The 22,547-nt window shown below is 43.8% G+C and overlaps 1 protein-coding gene and 1 long non-coding RNA gene across 8 annotated transcripts in view; both read left to right on the top strand.

Moving 5' to 3' along the window:
• MGA (MAX dimerization protein MGA) overlaps positions 1-11,833 on the top strand; it is a 58,193-nt gene extending 46,360 nt beyond the window's left edge. For 6 of the 7 annotated variants that reach the window (XM_088166986.1, XM_014869251.2, XM_014869250.2 and 3 more), the window contains 7 exons: positions 451-502; positions 2,159-2,338; positions 3,068-3,179; positions 4,745-4,978; positions 5,614-5,787; positions 6,210-6,362; positions 7,340-11,833. In XM_088166986.1, the coding sequence (XP_088023112.1) occupies positions 451-502; positions 2,159-2,338; positions 3,068-3,179; positions 4,745-4,978; positions 5,614-5,787; positions 6,210-6,362; positions 7,340-8,640 (2,206 nt within the window). In that variant the 3' untranslated portion in view covers positions 8,641-11,833. The remainder of the gene's footprint in view (positions 1-450; positions 503-2,158; positions 2,339-3,067; positions 3,180-4,744; positions 4,979-5,613; positions 5,788-6,209; positions 6,363-7,339) is intronic. The other variant, XM_088166987.1, reaches the window with a different exon arrangement.
• Positions 11,834-12,620: 787 nt separating this feature from the next.
• On the top strand, positions 12,621-17,065 carry LOC148223314 (uncharacterized). Its single transcript, XR_015804320.1, has 4 exons — positions 12,621-12,669; positions 13,237-13,360; positions 13,836-14,014; positions 16,893-17,065. It is a non-coding gene; the product is annotated as an uncharacterized LOC148223314 (long non-coding RNA).
• The last annotated feature ends 5,482 nt before the right edge of the window (positions 17,066-22,547 follow it).

Genomic DNA, 22,547 nt, shown 5'->3' on the forward strand with positions numbered 1-22,547 from the left:
AGGAAGCTGCTGTTATCATATATTAGGATAGTAATAAATGCGAGGATTTTGATTGGTGGTTCTTGGGGGGGAGGAATTGCTGTGCCATCTATATTAAATCTGTTTTTATTAAAAACAGAACCAAAACGTAATTTTAAAAGATACTTTATGCAGCTAACAGTCACAAGCTGAATTTATTCTCTTTGCACACAGTGAAATAGTTTGTCTTTTGCGCTCTGAGATAATTTCACAGCTTTCAGAACAGCTCAGTTATTTCCAGGATGATGGTGTTGGAAATAAGAGTTCACTTTCTTGAGAAACGTCAACAGTATCCTGCTTTTATGCAGTTACACAAGAAAAGTTAATTTCAAGGCATAAAAATGAGCAATTCTAGACTGTCGGAATGTAGTTAATGAGGATAGAGTGTATGAGATAAGTAGCATTGGGAAAAACTTTTTACCTTTCTTCCAGATACCATCCTCCTAATTCTTCGGATGAAACATTATCAGAAAAACATTCAAAGGTATATGTTTGCTCTCCTCTTTCCTTTTAGTATCACACCTCCATTTTAAATATAAACTTTCATCTCACATGCAGCTCTTAATGTGATTAATCTGCCTTGCAGATACTTGTGATTAAGTGCAACAAACCAAATATGCTGGGGGGATTTGCTCAGTCCAAATCTCCTTAAGGCAAAAGGGCTGGTGCTGGCATCGGTGGGTTTCAGATTCAGCTTTAGCTATGGGAGGAAGATCTGCCTTTTATTTATGACTGCGTTTGCTTAGGTTTTGTATTCTTGGCATGAATTATTTTTACAGCACATTTTAAATGAGCAAGATTTTCATGTGTTGAAGAAGACAGTATGTAGAATTATATAGGCACAGCACTGGATGAAGGATTTCTGAAAACAGAAGTTTAAGTATGTTTCTAGGCAAGTTAAAGATATCACAGAAGCCTTTCAACCCAAAACTTCACTGCAGTCCTTCAGAATCTTGTGCTGTATTTTCGGGTGGCTCTGAATCCAGTTTCTCTGTGCATAACTGTCTGTGATATACTTGACATCAGCTCTAGAGCTTCCTGCTGTGGTGGGGTGGGGCTTTGAGTGTGGTGGGAACCCGGTTTATGTCTTGGCTATTTAGAGCAGAGTGGGATGTGTGCCTTTGCCTGAGACAGGGATGGAGTCCAGGATGCTCTGTGTGCTTTACCTTTTCCGTGTGTCCTCCTCTCTGCCCTTGAATTTACATGATAAGGTCCTCCCTTGACAGGAACCCACGGCCAACACAGGAGCTGCTGCAGCTGTACTGTGCTCACATCTGCCTGTGGGGGCAGAATGGCTCTCAAGAGCCAGATTTCAGGAGACAAGTCTTCAGATTCCTCCTAAGCTAGCAGGCTCAGAAATAATATCACTAAATCTGAGGAGTCTTTGCGCTGATGCTCTGGGGTTTGAAGCAGACCTAAAATTATCTAAAAAACTGCATTAATTACTTCCCCATGAAATAAATAGCATAGTTGTACAAAACCTGAAAGAGTAATGATGACATAACAAACTTTTAAATCTGTGGAGGTCAGTAATTTTGCTTATTGTCTGTCAGTCTTTTTAGAAACTTAAGCAAATTCAAAACCAGGGGCTCTTGGCCACAATTCTGTTTGTTGGTGGATGTCTGGGGTGATAAATTGCCATCTTTCACACTCTGACTTACAATGTCTCTTTGGCACCAACTGATATGAACCTTTGAAAGAAAATGGAAATCAAACTAGTTTAATTCCAGGGGAACATTCACGTCTCCTGTATTTGATGTAATTATTTCATTCATTAGTAGACTTTCTTGACAAGCAAACAAAAAATACTTGGCTAAAACATACTTGATTTTGTTGTAATGGTGTGATTTTATCTAAGTAGCCTTGTGTTGCAAAAAGTAAAAGCTTATGAACTGAAGGGACTCATGCTCTTTTCTGTTAGGGTTGATGTGATTGTGTTCGTCACTTCTTCAGTCAGCATTTCATTTCTTACTGTGTGTGCTTCTGATTCCGAACTTTCAGGAACACATAGTAGCAGGATAGCATGACGTGGAATCTTCAGGTGTCTGTAGAAAGGCTGTAAATCTCTCATGCATTTGAACATTGTCTGCCATTACATGGCCTTCTTTACTTAAACTGGTCAATCCGGTTGCTCCTCCAGCATCAGACCTGGAAAAGGAAGCTGAAGTCCCAGGCAGAAGCCTTTGCTCATTACCGCCAGACACACACGGCAAATGAACGTCGGCGACGGAATGAAATGAGAGGCCTCTTTGACAAGCTGAAGAAAGCTTTGGGGCTGCTGAACCTTCCCAAGGTCTCCAAATGCTACATCCTCAAACAGGTAAGTTTTTGGAGCATAAGTGAGGAGGAGAATCTTTTAATCTGGACAGAGTAATTACACTAGTATGAACTCTTCGAGTGAGTCCCAGTGTAGAGGGGACTTCTGTCATCTCTACAGGACTCTCTAGAACAAAACAATACCTGAAAGAATCTATATTCCAAAAAGCTTAGTCTTGATGATATTAACATATATTTTTGGGTTGGCCCTCCCCTTGCATTCTTTTTGAATCATGGAACATTTGGTCTTAATTCTTTAATGATTTACTGTGTACATAAGGAAATTTTTAAACAAATCTAAACTGTAACAAATGGATTTAAAATTTTCCTTATGTATACCATTGAAGGCTTACTTTTTTAATGCTTGAGAAGATAGCATTCCATTAGGCATTATACATACATTATAAGCTTAATTGTAAAGATGTAAATGACAGGAAGCTAAACATGAGTGGTAGATATGTAATTATGCTTATCAGCTATACCTAGAAACTGGGAGATAAAAGTGTGGGGTTTTTCTTAAAAATTGCTGACCTTTGGAGGAAGAGCAAACAAGATGTTTATTACTCAGCATTTCGGGAAAGCTGGTGTTCATGGTACTTCACATGCTTTCTCTCAATCCTGTTTTCTCAGGATTGCAGAAATTTAAAAATAAATTTTGTGAAAGTTTCTGGGAAGGAAAATTATTACTGTTTTGTGTGTCACTTTATAAATCAGTTCCCTGATACTATTTTAGGCCTTTGAGGAAATCCAAGGACTGACAGATCAGGCAGATAAGTTTATTGGACAGAAGACGTTACTGACACGCAAACGAGATGGTCTGATTCGAAAAGTATCCACGCTTTCAGGTGAGACTGGTTTTGAATGCAAACTAGCTGTAATAATGAAAGAAAAGGCTTTTAGGAGTGAGAATGTGTGGAGTAAGGTGGATCCAGGTGTGTCATTGGTTCACATAAAATTCAGACTCCAAATTCAGATGCCAAACAAAGTCATGCTAAGCTCTGACTCAGTGATAGCTCATCATGCTGATAAAAATGGCTTTTGTTTTCCTTCATGCCTAAAGGAAGTGTAGAACACTCTTTGTGCTGGGAGCCACAGGCTTGGGCTCCTTTGGAAGGGTGGGGTGATGGTGTCACTTCATTCTGTCACTGTCACTTCCTGAAATGCCTTTTCTGCTCAGCCCTTCACAGTCATACACAGCTGTCTTTGGTCAGTACCAAAACCTCCAACTCCTTGCAGAGCTTTGCAAATGACTCCTTGAGCTGCTTCCCCAAAAATCAGTGCTCCTAGGGGCTAGAAGGTGTCAGCTCTGTACACAGAACAAAACTGCAGTAGATTCTAATCTGCTGCTCATCCAGACGTTACATCTTGTATTTACTGTGTCTTTCTGTCTCATTTGGAAGTACAGGAAAGCTCTGACACTTTTTTGGCCAGTGTCAAAATGTGTGAATAAACAAAATATTCTTCTAATCTCACAGTCTGGGAATATAAACAGTGGAATACCTGTAAAGTAGAAATGAAAGATACTTAAATCTTTTGTACTTATGTGAATCTATTAATGCATAAAAAAGATATTTGATTTGTAAAAAGTGTTGAAGTCTAGTAACCTAGAAATGTATGAGAGGCTTTTTGAGCAGAGAATGAAAGCAGATAGTTTCAAGAAGTAGTTATCTGATCTTTTGCATTCCTAGTGAAGACCTCAAATTTGATCAGGAAAATGTCCTCTCTCCGGACAGTTAGTTAAATTAATTAAAGACTTAATTAAAGATATACCATGATGTTAGCACAAAAACACTAAGCAGAAAACAAGCCAGTATAGTTACTTGAACTTGGATTATATTAAACTGTGTGTATATGCAGAAAACAAATTATTTATAAAACCTTTGTGTTTGTCCAAGGTTAGAATTTTCATGGCAATGGTAAACTGTATGTGAGTTTACATTCTAATTTGTCAAATGCCAAAGGTTACTCAAATGTCATTTGAGTAACAGGGTCCATTAGTCCAAGAAATTTCATTCTTGGTAATATTGGTAATATTACCAATATTCTTGGTAATAAAGGTAATATTTTGTCCAGTAGTCGTATGTTTATCATTAGGAGACCTGAGAGGACTTTTTCATAACTGTGGGTGTTTTCAACTAGTAGTGCTTATCCAGGCTGATTTCTGCTTATCAAAGTGGCAGATAAATTCTAAAATGTGTGGATGTTTCTGAAGAGAAGAAAAATACTGGAATAAATGGTTAATTGCTTCCCTCTGATATTAAGTATACTATTTACTTGGTGGGGATGGTGGTTATCTGTTTTATAGTAATTGGATAGTGTCAGCTTAACACATTGTTAGTTCTATATTCAGCATTTTAGTTTTTGAAAGAGGGTTTGAAGGTAGGCTGACTCTCTGATAATTTTTCTGTAGGAAAGACAGAAGAGGTTGTCCTGAAGAAGCTGGAATATATTTATGCTAAACAAAAAGCAATAGAGGCACAAAAAAAGAAGAAAGAACCTGAGCCACAGAAATCCGTTGCGCCCTCCACTGCTAACACCCAGCAAGAAGGATCCTCTGCTGCCCCCAGAGAGCCAACCCCGATAGCCATGACAAACAGAAGGGGCAAGCCGCTGATACTTGCCAGGAGAGGAGTCCGTGCCACAGGTGGGCTACAAGTGGTGCATGTCCTGCTGCAAGGGGAGACAGCCATTGAAGCTGCACCCTGTGGGAGGGCAAAATGCCAGCTGGCTTGTGCAGACAGCCTCCCTCCTGAAGCAGAATTGTGCATAGGACCGGGAAATGTCCATATGATAGGTGTGGAAACCACTTGCTTTCAGTAAGGATGAGGCCAGCACCACTGAGGTCTCCAGGTGAATGTGATGACTTCAGAGTTTCAGAATGATGGGAGGTAAACTCTTACCAAGTTGTCCTTTGATCTCAGGGAGTTTCACTGCAATCCAGCAGTAATTTCTAAGAGCTCAAGGTGGTTCTTTTTCTGCTGAATCAAAACCTGACGTTCAACCCTGAAAATGTTGGGGTTGCTAGAACAGACTCTAAAACTTCCCTCCTCAAAATGCTAGCTCTCAACATGGTGGAAGTTTGTTCTTAAATTAAATGGCAGAGTTGTCAGATGCTGGGGAGTTTTTTTATAGCGGAGAATTTGTAGAGAAGTGTTCAACATTGTGAAGACCTTCACATCATAAATGTAGGCAGGAGGAAAAGAATGAGTCCTTCCCTGTACCTAATGCTGGCTCACAGGGTGGAATAAATGAGTGTTTTACATACTTCTTTCCTTGCAGACGACTCCTCAGCCTCTCTCACACTCAGGGCTGCAAGCGTAGTGATGACTCCACAGGGGCAGGTGCTCACGCTGAAGAGCCCCCTGGTCCCAGGGCAGGTGGCAGCTGTTCCTTCTGCACTGCTGCAGGCTGAATTAAAGCCACGAGGGGTTGGTACCATGGCAGCACAGCCAGGTAGGATCACGTGGGATGATGTTAATCAGTATAATGCTGTTCATAGATGTGCAGAGCAGTTTATGAAGTTACTAAACTTTGCTTTAATATTTTGGATTTTTTTGCAACTTGACCAAGGTAGAACTTGACTCTGATAAGAGAGATTAGATGTCATTAACTCACTGTCATTTTATCAACAGGTTAAGTAAAATGTGTTAGTATTTTGCTATTCAGTAATCAGGGAAACATAGGGAAGAATTCCTAGTCACATAACCAGTCTGCATTTCTGTTTTTACTATTTTAAGATTTATTATAATGTGAAGTCTTGCCTTGAAGTGCACAGCTCCTGTTTCTCAGGAGTATCTGAAGTATCTGAAGGTACTGTATCTGAGTATCTGAAAGGCTTTTTTTCCCCACTTCATCCCTTGTTTTTTTCTGACAAGGTATTACTTCTGTGATGATTCAACTGCCAGGATCAACAGTTCCTGTCCAAGTAAAAGGAATCCTTACTAACTCTACCATTCCTATTACACTGTCAACTGTTGCTGGAAATCCAGCACCCTCAACAGCAGTATCAGCTACAGCACCCCATTCAGGTAAGCCCTTTGTTTTTCATGGATCTTTGTGCTTGCATGCAGGGAACAAAATCCTTGCAAAACTGAAAGTAAATTGTTTTCTCACTAGGAGGTAATGACAGGTGTTATTGTCTGGATATTCAAAGAAAATCACTATTAAATCTTTGAACAATTTAGAGGGGCCTCTAGGAGATTAGGGATTACAGTTTTTTAACTTTCCTTCATCTCATTGAGCCTGCTTGCCCTCAGGAAAGTCAGGATAAGTGGATACTGAGATATGTCTGTGGTGTAATGCATCCTCCTGGGGTAGCTTCAGTTCAGAGTTGGTGGTGAGGCTGCTGAAAATCTTTGCCTGTAACATCCAGGCTCTTACTGTGGCACAACCCCTTCCCATACCCTGCCAGCTCTGCTGCCCATGGGAGGGCTGTTTTTCAGGACTTCGTGCTGTACATTGGATCTAGGTGTGGGGTGGTTCCTGCCAGCAGGGTTCTGCTTGCCATCTGTTGTGCTAAAAGCAAGCCAGTCATTTTCTGCTTCCTTGTAGTTGTTTGGTCATAATGAAAAAGAAAAGTTCACTTCAGATTTTAGGGCTCAGGAAAATCTGAGTGCTATTAACAGAGAATGGCTAGGAGGTAGAAAATAAGTAAGCATTTAGTCCCTGGAATGTTTCTGTAGTGCACAAAACCTCTACTGTAAGATGTGATCATAAAAACAAAGCATAAAAAAACAGTAAGAGGGAAAGTTCTCATTTTGTTTGCCTTGTGCATCACCATCTGGACTGTAAGTATTGCAGTTGGTGGCACTGGACCTTGCTCTTGTTCCACAAGTTGAAAATTAAGCTATTGGTATGTTAAAGCTTCAGTTGACCAGAGCTGTGTAAGCAGTTTAAATTGCAGTTTACTTGAGGAAGACCTGAAAGTGAGCAAATTATACTTAGTTAGGAATTACCTCGCAGTTAACACATACCCTGACAGATGCTGCTTTGTGTGATTTTGCAGAAAGTGAAGATTCATTCATGATGCCAAGGATTGTTAATGTAACGTCACTGGCTGCTGAAGCAGGCATGAATCTAAACCTGAACCAAAACAAAAATTCTAATGCAACAGCAGCTGCAGGTACTCCAGCTTCTGAGCAGTCCTTGGCTGTAGCACCCCTTGAAACTATGAATAGTGACAACATCCTTTCAGAAGAAAAAGCCAAACCATGCCTGGGAGACAGTGGTGGAGCTGGAAGAAATACCACAGGTCCAGCAAAAGTTTACTTCGAAAATAAAGATGTCCTTCCACAGCTCTGGAACATGTCATGTACAAAGGAACCTCCAGAGTCCTTCAGCAAAAAGCTCTGCATTGGTGAGTTTGTAGGAAGCCAGACCAGGAGGAAAGATGGTGATTCTGGAGGGGAAAGATTAAAATCCAAAGAATTGTCATTCCGCAAGCTGCAGATCAAAGATTCCAGGATAGAAATGGAATTGAGGAAAGTGGCATCGGCAATGGAGGAAGCAGACCTGGACACAAGTGAGATCCTGAGCAGCATTGAGGAGGGTGATGACACCGATGAAACCCTCACCTCGCTGCTCAATGAAATCGCCTTCCTCAACCAGCAGCTGAACGATGATGCCTCAGCCATGTCAGAGCTGCCTGGTGCCCTCAGCTCAGATTTCTCTCATAAAGATGCAGAAGCTCGTCGGGGAACAGCCAGTGATCTCTCTGCTGCAGATGGCTCTACCTTCCAGTTTGGCCATTTGGGAAGCAGTTTTAAGGATCTTTCTGATGTTCCAGAAGGTGGTGGCTCTTTAAGCCCCCTCCTGCTGCATCTGGAAGATGATGACCTTAGTGATGGGGACAAGAATTCTGGAGAGCCTTCATCTGAGACAGATGTCTTAAAGATAGTGATAGGTACTGAAATGAAGAATCCACTTTCCAATTTGTCTGTAACCAGTGGTGGGAATGGCAAAACAGTAACAACCTTGTCAGATGCCGCTAACGTGACTCCACCAGTTTTGCAGATGAAGACTAACCCAGAGGCCAGTAATGCTGACACGTCGTGGAGGCCCATGCCCAAGCTGGCACCACTTGGTTTAAAAGTGGCAAGTCTGCCAGTGGACTCAGAAGGGCAGAGTAATAAAGTGATGCCTTTACTGGCACCTGTAGTTGCAAAACTGGCACCTAGTGGGGTAAAAAATTCATTACCTGCAACTCTTCAAGAAGGACAGGATAACAAAGTAATGCCCACATTAGCACCTGTGGTTGTGAAGGTGAATACTACTGGGACCTTGCCTTCAAATTCAACAGGCAAATAAGTGCAGATGTTTTGTATCAGACTGAAACAGATCTAGAGCAATGTGAGTCATTGTCATTGTTCAGCAGCCTCCATTGTCTGCCACACTTGTGTTCTGTACAGCATCAGCACTGTGTTCATCTGAGGGGCAGGCCCCAAATTGTCAAATAAGTAAGTGTTAGGAAACTTTAAGCATGTAGATGTATTTTTACCTCACTGTCGTATTCTGGATGTTCTCCTTCCCCTTCTCAAGACAACAGAGATGATCTATAACCATTGCTGTGCAGATGGTATCCTTCCAAAATTAGGTTCTTCACAGACATAGTTTGTCAAGGGATTGAGAAACTGAGGCTGTTGAAAGAGATTTTTTTTCTCTTCCCAGTAGGGAAGCAGCTGTCTTGTTGGGGAAAAAATACGGATTATCTGTTTTTGTACCAGGCAAATTATCTATGCAGAAATGGCATTGTTCACATTTGCTTGTTCTAATATTTGCAGAATATGATAAATATGCAGAAATCAGGTTGTAGTTAGTCTCAGAATTGATACCTAGAGCAGCAGAAGGGAAATCTGAGACTGCAGAGGGCTGAAGTGAAAAGGCTTTTTCTTTGGTGCTAGGTAGTTCTCTAGCAGAGGCTTTTTAAGAGCTTATGCACAGAAAATTTTAATAAACACTTACAACTCTCACTGCTTAGGGAAGAAAAATATATTTCCCAATGTAATTAGAAGGAGGACAGTATGCTAACTTTAATAATACTATCCTCACTCTCACCTCCTGCCCCCACACAAATACTTCCCCCTTTGATGCTTAGGACATCTGTAAGGAAAAATTGCAGAGAGCTGAAAGAAAATGTGGGCACCCTATTGCTACGTCTTTAAATACATTGCTGAAGTAGCTCGAGTGTTTTCCCAGGTCCTCTTTTCTTTCCTTCTGTCATTCTTTAAGATGTATGTGGTGGCTGGGAATGTTAATACCATGCATTGTTTTGTGAAAATGCAGAATGCTTTCAGGAGTCTTGTAGCCTGGCATAAGTGAGCGAGGTATACGTGTAAATATGAAAATGTAAATATGAAAATGTGTGTATAGCTTTCCAAACCTTTCATTTCTTTATAAATTCAGGAAAGGTACTCAGAGGTTTCTCACTGCATTTGCACAAGCTGTGTATAGCAAAAAAGTCAACAAAAAATGCTCATTACCAGGGAAATAGGGCAGTATTGAATCACAAGATGTATTTTTTATTCTTCTCTGCCACTGCTTACTCAATAACCTGTAGATGCTCTTCACTGTTCAACTGTTGAACTGTGAGGGGCCTGCAGACTGTAAAGATATTTATATTTTTGTACACAATTTCTGTTTTCATAGTTTTCTTGACAAATGAAGTTTTCAGCCTCGGAGAGATGATTTGTTAATGAGTATACACAATCTTTTCCTATCAAGTTTGTAAATATACAGTGCACTTGGGGGGCTTCTTAACTACTCCGAAAAGGTAAAAAAATGTTGCCATGAAAATTGAAAATTATACAAATTTCAATGGTTTAGGAATGTAATTCCATGTCCTAACTGTTCCAGCAACAGCAGCTGGGATTACCCCCTGCCTTCCAAATTCCCCATCTTTGGTGATGCAGTAATCCAGGAATTTCACCCTTCCAGCACTGAGGTTGTGCAGGTGTTGTGAGTGATGTTGTTCCACAGTGAGGGAGCAGTGTTTGTACAGCCCTGTTCAGTACGCTGCATCTGTCTTCTGGATCCATGCCTAGGTTAGATCCATCAGGGAATATACATACCTTGGGTGTTTCCTCATCTTTTTATTATTTATGTTCGCCACAGAAGAGAGAAGCCCTTCAAGCTCAGTGTGTGTAAAGTTACTCCAGAGACTACGTAAAAAAGATTTTTCACTTGGCCATTCTAAACAGTGTGTTTTAAAGTAGTTACATACAACCCTCTATGGCCTTTTGCATATTTGCTATTCTAATATTTCATCCAAGTCTCATATTAGTGATTTGGAAAAGAGAGTTTAAATCATTATGAGAGTCCTGCAGGGTCTTACAGTTGTCACTTAATGTCTTAGGAAAGGGGATTTACAATCCCAGTAAGTATTTAGACAAATGTTGCTTATTATTAAAGATTTTAACCTTATCTTAAACTTGTAGAAATCTGGAGTAACTTAATTATTTTACTAGCACTACATCAGACTTAAATTTATTTACCTGGGAATCTGGTTCTGAGTATTTCCAATAGGCTGAAGTTGCTTATCTTTTTTAACTCGTGGCCATTCGTTTTGCCAATGGATTTCATTCCTCCTGTGAGAGAAACAGCAAGACTTGTGCTGTGATAACTTTAAAATTCCTAATCACTAACCCTTGTTTATGCATCTCACTTTTTTTATGGTCCAAAACAGCCAATTTTAATTAGCACACAGACTTGTGTGCTCTCTGTGGGACAGAGAAGGCTATAACATGATAACTGATCACACATGATCTAAAAGAAATGCTGTACTTTTAATGATGTTCTGCTCATTATCTGGTAGTATAAAATTCCTGGATGTGAATTTACTGTTTGGCACTGGGCAGCAAAAAAAATTTACTGCAGTAAAAATGTAAAGATGTCAAGATGACAGCAAAACCTTTTGGTCCCTAAATGTTACTAGTAAATTTACTAAGAACAGCCCCCCAGTGTGGCTGTAAAAGGTGGCATTTGGTGCAGTTCTGAGAAAGATCTTTGGTGGGTGCTACCAGCCAGCAAAGCATGTTTGGAATGCTCCTGGGTTTTGCTTGTTTCACTGTCTTGTGTCTGCAGCACAATATTTGCTATGAATTTAAATGCTGACTCTTTGCTCTTCCCTTAAGCTCCCAGACATTTTAAAAATTATTTATGCTGTCATTTGAGGCAATAATCATAGAATATGACACTTAATGAGAAGATTATGGAAACAGGAGATCCAAGGAAACCCCTGCAAGGCGCACGCTCTCGCTTGACCAAGAGACCTGGAGATTTTCTTTGTTTTTTTACACATCTGTAAATAGACTGGAATGTTTTTAAGAATATAATGAAATGTCAGATTTAGCTTTTTTCCTTTTATATATTAAAATATATCTTTCCCTCTTTTTTGCTTTTGAAAAATTGATATTTTTGTAGAAATCTAACAGTACAAGACTCTTAACTGTATGTGAGGGACAAAGTGTAAAACTAAAATAAACCAATCAAGGTCAACTAGAAACTGGCTTTGAAAGTTTCTTACAGGGAGAGAGTGGGAGCAGACATGACGTGGTGGTGGGCTGTTGGTGACACATGGTGTTGGACCTGAGCAAGTGGCACATGAATGTTCTGAGGCAGAAGTTTTGGCAGCACAGACATCTGGGTTTTGGTTCAAGTGGTCAGACAAGTCAGAGATTTCTCCCTTTAGCCTCAGCAGTGTGCAGGAAATGTCATCTCTTGTAAGAGGGGATTTTGACTTGTTGAGTGCAGAAAAGGCACCAAAGGGACTTTCTTTTCTATGAGATGCATCCCAAGCAGGAAGATAAGGGGTTTAACATTTGGTCATGGAACAAAAGGAAAAAAAACCTGAGAGCTGAAAGATTAAGAAAAGTATTCTCCAGATTCCTTACCCCAACCCCCAGCCTGGGTTTATCCTTTGTATCTTTGTTTCCTTTGGAGAAGCTGAACACGAGGGCTGTCCTGACAGGAACAGGTTTGCAGATCTGCCTTCAAGTGAAGTGTCAGAGGAGAGAGGCTTTTTAAAAAGAAATAGACAGCTACTCATTATGGACATTTTATCTATGGCTTCCACGTGCAGTGAATGGAAAATAACACACAAGTGAGTGTGGATTCTTTTTTTCAGGTTTTTTTTTGTTTGGTGGTAGGTTGGGGGTTTTCTGGTGTTGGGTTTTGGGGGTTTTTTGTGTTTTTGTTTGTTTGTTTGTTCGTTTCTTTTGGTTTTGTTTGTTGTTTTCCTTTTTGTTGGTATTTTTTTCTTCATTATGTAGTACATTTCTACAAATGGGAAGTTTGTCTTACAGATCTGAGAAAAGAAAATACAATGAACTACACATGAAGGTAAGCAATTGACTGGAGAAGACATGTCACAGAATTCGTTTTTATTTAATGAGGAACATCAGACCTCACAGGAAAGAATTAATAAAAATGGTTGACACAGTCAACATATTTTTTGAAATTTCTCATTAAACCCTTAAGCAAGGCCTCATCCTATTATTCCTTATTTTAAGGGCTAAAGTTACTTCTTGGAATAGTAAGAAGTATGAAGTATATCCAGTCAGGCTTGCAATGGAAAGAACTTTCCAACAGAGGCCAACAGTCCGTGCTGGGGATCTGTGTTTTCCAGCATATTCATGGTGTTCCTGGAGATGCAGATTGTGGTACAAATAAACTCTGTTGACAATGCAGAGTTACAGGGAGCCTGTGCAGGAACTGATGCTACAGCCAGATTGGAGTCTGTAAATGCAATCCAAAAACGTGCAGGACCAGTTTGTCCATAACTGGCAGTGAATAGAATCTAAATTAATAACTGTCATTTGGGGTCATGGTAGTGGAGGAATTGTAATGCCATTTGTTGTCACTTGAGCTCAGTGCCTCATCTGTTTGCCCTTTTAACTGCTGCTACAGACCAAGAAGGCATCAATTCACCACGGCATACTTGGCTGTTCCTGTTCACTGGGATTTTGTGTTGCCTCAGCTCGCACTTTAGTTGTTCATCTTGTGTCGCCTGGGGATTGGAGGCATCTGACAGGTGAGAGCTCTTCTGGAGGAGTCCCTGCCTTCATTCTGTTTAGAGTTCTACCCCTAGAAGGATTTAATCTCTACTTGTCTGGGTATTTTCTGATGAAGAGGAAAGCCCTCAGCGTGTCCTCCTGACCAGGGTGCCAGCACAAGCCTCCCATGCAGTGTTTGAAGCAGCTGAAAACCCTTTGCCCCATCCAGCCACACCACCTCCCACATCCCGATGCCAGGGAGGCCTTTGGGATCTATGGCTGTGTCTGTCTAATCCAGTTGTGCATCCAGCCCAGCAGCCTGGGGTGTCTGTCCTGTGCTGGTGTTCGGGAACATCCCTGCTGTTCCCTGTTTTGGTGGGGCCACTCTAGCAGCCCGTGCTGCCAGCAGAGTTGCTGTGACACAAAGACCTGTCCTTGCTTTAACGGTGGTCACTTGAATGAAAATGAAACCCGGCTCATCTTGCTCTTGTGAGGGTTCCCTGTCTTTTGTAGGGCCATCAGTGTACAGCACTGTGGTTCCTCGAGGTTACAGCTGTTGGCCCTGCCTGTCTAATGTAAGGTAGATGCTGGAAATCGGAGTGGAGGGACTTGAACCCGAAGGGGACATTTCCCCTGGCTGTCTCAGCTCTCAGCATGGGAGCAGCTGCCGGTGGACCAGGATTCCTGCCTGTGTAAGATGTGGATATGATGGGGGGTGTATCAAGGGGCAGTCACAGCTACGTGGGTGTGATCAGGCGGGCTGCTGTGCTGTAAGAGCCGGGCTCAGCCTCTGCCAGCCTGCTGGGACCAGCTCGGAGGAGGAGGGGACAGGCCAGGCTTTCCTGCTGCCTTGGACTCTCCCTGTAATTCCCTCGCGTGGCGCAGAGCGGTGCCCCTGGCAAGTGCCGCAGCGCGCTGTGCCTCGTGGGCTGAAACCAGGCAATTAAATAGCAGCTAAAAAAAGATACGCAGACATAAGCTGTGTGCCATTTTTAGCGGCTTTCAGCAGCGATTAACTCCTTAGACAACAGCCGTATGAAACAGCCTGCCCAGCTCTTGCCGGTCTGTCCTGCTGGCCAAGCCCCGGGCCAGCTGGGGCAGGGCTGTGGCTGCCCGCAGCAGAGCAGCAGAACCTGCGGGTGTGCAGCTCTTCCCTGGCTTTCTCCGGAGCACGAAGCTGCTGGGCAAGGTCTGTAAGTTCACGTGGGTCTGCACAGTTTACACTGCAAAGATATAAAACTCTTTATGCCTCTGAGATGCCGCTGGATCTGGAAAATGGACTTTGGGATCCAGTGATTTGTGATTATTTTTAGACAAAAAATGTAAAGTAACACCAGTGTTAATACCAAGCATCTTTAAAAAGAGGCCAGAGTTTGTTTTTTAAATTGTGCTGGACCCAATCTACGTAAGAAACCAAAAGGGAGGGTGAATGCATGACATAAGCCCGCTGGTTTATGGCACAGCACAGTGTATTTTCAGCCCATGGGAATGGGATGACTGATGACCCCCCCCCTTCCCCTGGACGTTCTACAGAGTGAAAGTATGATCAAAACTTGTTTGATTTGTAGCAGTTTGACTGTTCTGTTTAACAACAAGCCCATTAGTGGGACAATAAGAGCTTTTCAGGTGTTTTTAGGACAGCACACCACTGTCCACTGAAGGCTGGTGCAGTAGCACGTGCTGTTGTAGCCTCCATTTCAGTGCCTGGCCGGGATTTCCTGCAGCAGTGAGAGGAGAAGGGTGGATCTGCACTGGAGCTGACTCAGTCGTTTGGCAGAAGCAACTGGGGAAGCTGCTGCCAGTTCTTGTACCACCCATCCCTTGCTGCCTTCATGGTGCCCTGTGTGCCAGACTCCCTTGCAGGGACTGCACAAGCTGCTCTTGGCCTGAGAGGCAGGTGCTCCTCTTCCTCCCCTTCCTCCACCAGTCCTGCCTGCTCAGGAGCCCCTCTGAGTCCCATCCTCTGTGTAAGGAAAAGGGGCTTAGACCCCACTGCTCCCTGGCCTGTCATGACACACACACACCAGCATCTTGAAGCCCAGACCTGTGGGTTACACTTTCCTGATGGCACCAAGTCAACTGCTAAGCATGTTCTGGGTTTTCTCTTCTGAAGAGCAGCAATGTCACACCAATCCCTCTGTCCTCTTCCGCTTCCCTCTGGATTGCCCTGCCCTCTGCATGACTGAGGGCTTGCCAGCTGCACTTTTTTATTCACAAAATATGTTCCAGCCTAAGGTGTCCTAAAACAGCAGCAAAATTTTTGAAGGGATCCTGGAATTCCTTGCTGAGTTTCTTTTCTCCTGAAGGAAAAACCTCAGTGGAGACAAGGTGTCTGGTTTCTTTGGGTGTCCAATGAAGGCTGGAGCTGTTTGTGTAAACAGCAGCTAAAGGTGCCTCTTCCTGCTGTTGCTTGGCACGGGTGAAGCTACCCTGTCCTTGGCCACGAGCCCTTGGCCCCCATGGGGGCACAGCTCTTGGTAGGACAGCCTTGTCTGTCCCTGCCTAGGCTTGAGGCACAGGCAGTGCTGAGCTTTGAAAAAGTGTGAGCTAATTCTGTGCCTTATTTCGGAGACATGCTGGACCTGCATGTTACTGTAAAATGTTCTGTGGCCAGAGTAAAGCATGATTTGATGAACCATTAGTGTCCCTTTGGGGCCTGGCTGGAGCCACGTTAGTAGGCTCAGCCTTGGAAAGGCAGCAGGCCTGGCCAAGGTGTCCCTGCCTGGGCAGCCCTGTTGGGAGCAGGACACTGGGGCAGATGAGGGGCAGTGGGAGCCCCACGTGTGCCCCTCGGATTCAGCGTGGGGGCAGCTGCTGGTTTGGCTGGGGCTGGCTGGGTTTGGGGTGTGTGGGAGGTGGTGGTGTGGCCTCTGATGGGGGGACAGGTTATGGGGATGGATAACTTCAGATGGGCCAAGCTTCAGCAAATTTCAAACACCTGTGAAGGCTTCCACATATGAGATGGATAACACAGCAGTACAATTTTCCTGCTTTGGTTATTTTGATACCTTCTTTAATGGTGTATTTCTGATGTGATCATGTTTTAACTTCTGTTAAGGCGACTGGCTATAAAGGCATGACAGTGAAAGAAGGTGCTGGCAAACCTTTTGCAAGAGCAATGATTAACTCCTGCTCCCCAACCAGTGTCTGCACTTCTAGATTGCAATGGCTACTTGGTTTTAAAAAATGGCTCAAGCAGACTTGCAGCTCGTGACTGCTTTTGCAAAGCTTTGAATTTGCTTCCTTTGCTTTTGAATGTCCATGGCAAACAAAATCTCACCCCACAAAAGTTTTGTGGCTCTGACATGTGGGGCAATCAACTTGAACTGAGAGGCTTAGTCTTCAGGAAAAAATTTTAATAAACAGCTCCCACCAGGCAAGCTGAACTGATGGCAGCCACAGTGGGAATTGTTACTACTGTGCTGCAGTGTAGACAAGGCCTCATTGTCTGGCTTTGATGGGGAAAATGTCCAGTTTCGCAAAGTTTGCTGAGCAAGGAGAAAATAATTATATTGCAGATCAGCTTACAAGGGGCACATTCATGTTTGAAAGAAAACTTGATTTTCATAGGGTGAAGAAGAAAAACGTAACTGCCAAAGGAAAAAGCCACAGCGTTGGTGACCCACTAAAATTTCCTCAAGTCAGAAGTTATTCCTGGCTGAAGGTGAGTCCCAGGGGGCTGGATCCTTGACTCTGGCTGAGAGGCAGACAGTGCAAGTGGGAAGTGTGCAGGAAACCAAGCAGCCCCGTGCCTCTGAAGGTGCTCTGTGCTGCTGGCAGCCGGGTTTGAGGCGGACGTGGCCGAGAGCAGAGCCCTGGTGTGGCTGCACACAGAGCTGCTGCTGCTGCTGCATCACCTCAGGCCCCTGTGCTCCCGTGTGTCCAAGCTGCCCCGTGGGCACTGCCAGGGCAGAAGCTGTGTTGGCAGGGTCCCACATCCCCATCCTCTGCCTGCAGCCTCAGGAGCCCACAGGGGCTTTGGGCAGCCAGCACCCCTGCAGATCACACAGCCCTGCTGCCACCCCCGGGTGTGTGAGCGGCCACAGCAGCACCACTGCCTCCAGTCTGCCCAACTCCCAGTTCTCAACTCCCGGTTACTGCAGCTGAGGTCTCGTTTGCAGTATTTGAACAAAATATTGGAAGGGTTTCGCTTCATGTGCTTCTGTTTAGGAAGACCACAGGGCAAATGGTGAAGGAATATGCTTTGCAGCACTGGGCTGCCTGTGCTGAGCCACACGCAGCTGGCCCTGGCTGCTGACTGGCTGCCTCCCACTGGCACTGGGAGTATTTGCTGAAGCCGTTTTGGCTGTCTCCCCAAGGGGGAGGATGTAATTATTTTCTTTTTGCAAGATCGCATGTAATTTTCTCTTCACTATCTTAAAAAAAAAGAAAATTGAAACAGAAGCAGAAATGAACCGTGCAACAAGCTGATAACCTATTAATTCTTTCATTAGATTGAAAGCAAAATTCCAATGAATCTAGCGCTATAAATCTTGTGGGGTTTGTGAGCATTTCTCTCAAGGAAGCATTCACTATTCTCTTTGCAGGAAGCTGCAACACCAGCAGAAACCCAGTTTGTTGTCATGGCAATGTCAGTAGTTGCCTTTTCTGTATGCCAAATCATAGGCACTCATAGGATCACAGGAAAATGCCCTCTGGAGATCTGTAGTCCAGCCTCCTGTCCAGGGCAGGGCCAGTCATGAGATCAAACCAGGCTGGTCAGGTCTTTCTCCAACCAGGACTTAAAAACCTCAAGGAATGGAGACAGAGCCTCTTCCTGGGCAACATCTCTAGGCTGTTGGTACCAGCTTTCTAGCCTCCCTAATTCTAGCCGCTCTGAGAATAATATTTGGGTTTGCTGTGACTTTGGTATTTAATCACTGTGTTTTGTTTTTTTCACCACCATGAGAGTGTGATCTGGCTATACTTTTATATTTCCCTCTCAGTCAGTCGTCCTGCCAGATGACTAATAGGCTGTGTGCAATTTTCTTATATTTGACATTTGTTTTCTGCCCACATTGGCACTGCTTAAGGAAAGCATCCCTAGTCAGACCTGTATTTGCACATTAGCAATGGGAACAAATGCATCCATCCATAAAAGTGAAATGTTTGCTCGAGTGCTCTTCAGATAGACTTGCAAGCACACAAAAGTTGCCATTAATCCCAGTCCTTCCTATTTGTTGTCATCTGTGTAAAGTGTTCTGGACTAAAGAAAGGAGAGAGCACGTGTGTTTGTGTGTGTCCTTGTCCTGAAGGGCACCTACTTGCCAACTCTGTTTTAACAAGATTGTTTCACTAGTTTTGTGTTTCACTCTCCTCCTGCTGGTATCGTATTTAGTATACCATGTCCTGTCCAAGGACCAACTGCTGTCCAAGGTTTGTCCTGATTTAATTGAATTATGGTTGCCATGGGGAGTGGAAAGTTCAGATTTCGTTCTGCATGGTGAATTTTGCAAGCCAAGGTAATTACAGAGAAAGGGGGAAACCTGGATCTCAAAGTCTGTGTCAAGGAGCAAGAGGTTAAATGGAGGGGATCTCAAAAGGGATTTATGGTAATTTGTTGCCCTAGTTCCCAAGGAAATTAAGTTAGAGTTGGGTACAAAATTTAGGCTTATTGGAAAACCCCAGTTCCACAGGTCTTGTGCCTATCTCCATGTTGTCTCCCTGATTTCTGGACAGAGTCTACCCTGGGACCAAGTTGTGCTTTGTCTCTGACACCAAGTAAAGTCCTCTCAGAGTGTTTCTAGAGAACCAAGCACAAGCAAAGGGACTGACAGTGACTGCTAGGTAGGATACTGGCAACACGTCAGGAAAACACAAATAGATGCAGTGCCAGCATTTCTGGTATTTGGTTTCCAAACAGCACCACATGTAGTTTGCATTTCATTCCCTGTGCCTTCCTCCAGCATCTCTGAGGTGAGAGGATGGAGCTTGGTGTTCAGGGAGGCCCCAGTGCTAAACCCCCTACAGGCCCTGTAACAGCCTCCTGTGGGCCCCAGTACTGACCTCTGTGCCAACCTGACATATGGACCCTGACACAGCCCTGCCTGCAGGAGGGGGACACAGAGATGGGCATCCTGGTGGGAAGCAGCAGAACATCTCAGAGGGAGGGTCTGGAACACAACGGGAAGTTTTGGGAAAAGCTCTCTCGCATGGTTTTGTTTTGATGTTTACTTTTGTCTTTTAAGGATGTGAAAGACAAAAAGTAGTGCAAATAAAGGAAACATTCGTGAGATGTTCCCCTCCAAGCAGGAGTTCATGAGAACAGATGGGAAAACTGAGGCAAAAAGCAGTGCCTGAAACCAGTCCAGCTGAGTATTGCCCAACTGCATGAGAGATTGAGTGGGGTAACTTCCATGCTCTGTTTCATTTGATTTTCCAGCATGCACACTTCAGACCTCATGGGGAGGGCAGGGTTGTGACATGACAGGAAATTTAGAACATCACTGTGCTAAGTGTGACTGTGGGAGGCAAAGTGAGCAGCTGTGAAAACTGATACAAATGGGTGGGTTTCAAGTCTTGCAGTATAACACTTTGACATCACTTGCTATCAGAGGGACTTCTGTATTTGCTTGCTCACAGTTTTGCCCTTTAATTTTACTAACAACAGTAATAATATAAGGCATCTGTGGAGGCCATACAGCACAGTCAAGCTGTAAGATCTGCCATGCTGTCTTTTTCTCAGGGCAAAACCCAAAGCTGCCCGAGTTCTAGTTTACATTCTCAGCTTGCTGTGGAGCACCGAGAGCAGGACTAACTTCAGCCAGGGCGCTGCTCGCTTTGGGCTTGCAGAAGATATTCATGCTGCAGTGTTCTTATAATTACAGCTCTCTGGAAACATAAGGCATGGGATGGAGGAAAACGAAACAAACAGGCTTATTTAGGTCAATTACAAAAGTACGGGCTAATTGCAAACAAAGTGGCAAAACAAGAGCAGTGGAGGCTCAGAGGAAAACAATGTGAACAGTGACCTACATACTCTTGGGGAGTGGGGGGAGGTTGGACAGCAGGCCATTGGGAACACCAGCTCAGCAGAGAGCACTTTGCAAGCAGCTCTCCTTTCAGGTCCCTGGGCCAGGGCCAGCCTCTGTGCCGAGTGCCATCCGTGCAGTCTGTGCAGAGCTGGCCTAAACACATAAGAACATTCAGGAAGACATCAGCCAAATGATGCAGTGGCGTTGTTCCTGTCTGATGTTTAGCCCCATAGAAAGCTTCAAGGTCTCTTCTGTGAGGGCAGAACCTGGAAAATAACAGCTCCCTGCTTTCCATTGCAGAACGGTCTGGGAGTGAAGATGGTTGGTTTGTATGCTCTTGCTTACACTGCCAGAGGGAGGACAAGTGAAGGACAATCAGTTGTTGAGACTCATGCTGGAAAACCTATCTTGTGATCCCTTTCTGTGCCTGTAATAGTAAGGAGCTCTCTCTAACCTAAGCTGGCCCAACCAACATAGCCAAACTCAGCCTTTCTACAGTGAACAGCCCTCTGGGTGATCTTAGAGCAGTCAAGCAGCAGCTCTCAGCCTCTGCTCAGTGAGCCCTTGCAAGTACTTTTAAGACATTTGTGGAAAGTAGGTCTTCTTGACTACCTTTCATAAACACCTTAAGCCCACTGACAACAAGATGAAGTGTGTAGATGTTCTTCAGCCCCATTCACTGCAAAAGGTTTATGGGCCCAAAACTGGGAAAGGTATAAAGTAACTGCTCTAAGGGAGGCCTTTATCACTCCTCACAGAGTTCAATGGTAATTTCATCCTGGGGTATGTATTTCTAGAGAGCAGTAATTAGGGAGAACAATGGAACACAAATAACTCCTACAAAAGGGAACAAGGATTTGGCATCCCTTATTTAAGTACCAGCTCAGTCAAATGCTTTCCTGTCATGTGGTTTTCAGCTCTGGACTCCTCCTGCAAGTAGGAGTATCCAACATCCAATCTCTGTGTGCCTGCTAGCCTTGGCACCTGTCCAGTCAATGGGAGACAGCCTTCTCCTATCTGCATGGTGCTGCTCGTCTCTACCCACATCTAAGGCCCCAGATAACTACACTCTAAAGGTGACAGAGTTCATGCAACACTACAGTCCCACCGAGGACTTTTGAGAATGTCAAACCATTTAGTCCTGTGCGTAAACGAGGCCAGACTCTGTTAGATCTAAGCTTGAAAGGACCCCTGTGGATTAGGCTGGGTACCACATCTGACCAGCCAAAGCCGTGATGGTGGTGAGTTCACCGGCCCCAGGCAGTGCCTGGGCTGAGTTTTGCCTCAGTATTTGATGTTTATCCTCCCTCATTACCTGCAGCCAGCAGGAAGCACAACACATTTATATTCAGCAGCTACCACACAGCATTCTCATCCCCTACCACTGAAAAATGGAAAACAAAGACGGGTCCTGCTTCTGGAGGAAATTTACTTATCTCCCTCCACAAGCTGGCTAATGCACAAATGTGTGGGCCAGGACACAGCTAGTGGGGCTAGCTGCTCACATTAGTGAACAGTTCCAGTGGAGAGGCTGGAACAGAAGTAGAGGGAGCTGTGGCCTCACTCTTAGGGAGCCACTGGCCCCTGCAGCACTCAGGTGCTGGGGAGGCCCTCCTGAGCACCACTGACCACAGGTGCTGCCCAAGGTGGCTGTGGGAAGTCCAGCAGCCATTCCTCCAGGCTTCAGTCAGCCGGCACAGATTTTTTTTTATCAATCACATCTGCCACACCACAGCAGGCTTGGAAGCACAGCTCACTGCACTCCGGATGCAGATGTGCCTCGGGCACCAGGTGAGTCAGAACACAGCCTTGCTTTGACAGCTGAATGGACACTTGTGTGCACTTTGCTAATTATGTTAAAAATAGTTTTAATTGAAGGCATGGGTTTTGTTGGTCCCTTGAAATAGAGGAGTGAGACATAATAGCAGAGTCAAAATTGAAATGGACTTGTAATTTTTTCCTTTAGTTTAGGGGACTTTCTTTTAATTCAGAAAAAAGTGAGTGTAGCTCTTCTTGGGATTTTCAAGTGCATCTCTGCACATTTTGTCTTACTACAGAAACTATCAGTTCTTAGTGGATATAAGCCTTTTCTAAGCAGTAACTTTCTATCTTCAGATGGAATTTCTATACTACACATTTTTTTTGTACTCCCCATGGTTTCTCTTTATCAGCACAATTTCCTGGCAACCAGCTAAATGGCATTCATGCATGTATATTTTTCTTTTTTTTAAAGCACAGCTGGGATCTATGA

Source organism: Sturnus vulgaris, chromosome 6 (assembly GCF_052056855.1).
Source record: "Sturnus vulgaris isolate bStuVul1 chromosome 6, bStuVul1.hap1, whole genome shotgun sequence".
Classification (NCBI taxonomy): Eukaryota; Metazoa; Chordata; class Aves; order Passeriformes; family Sturnidae; genus Sturnus; species Sturnus vulgaris.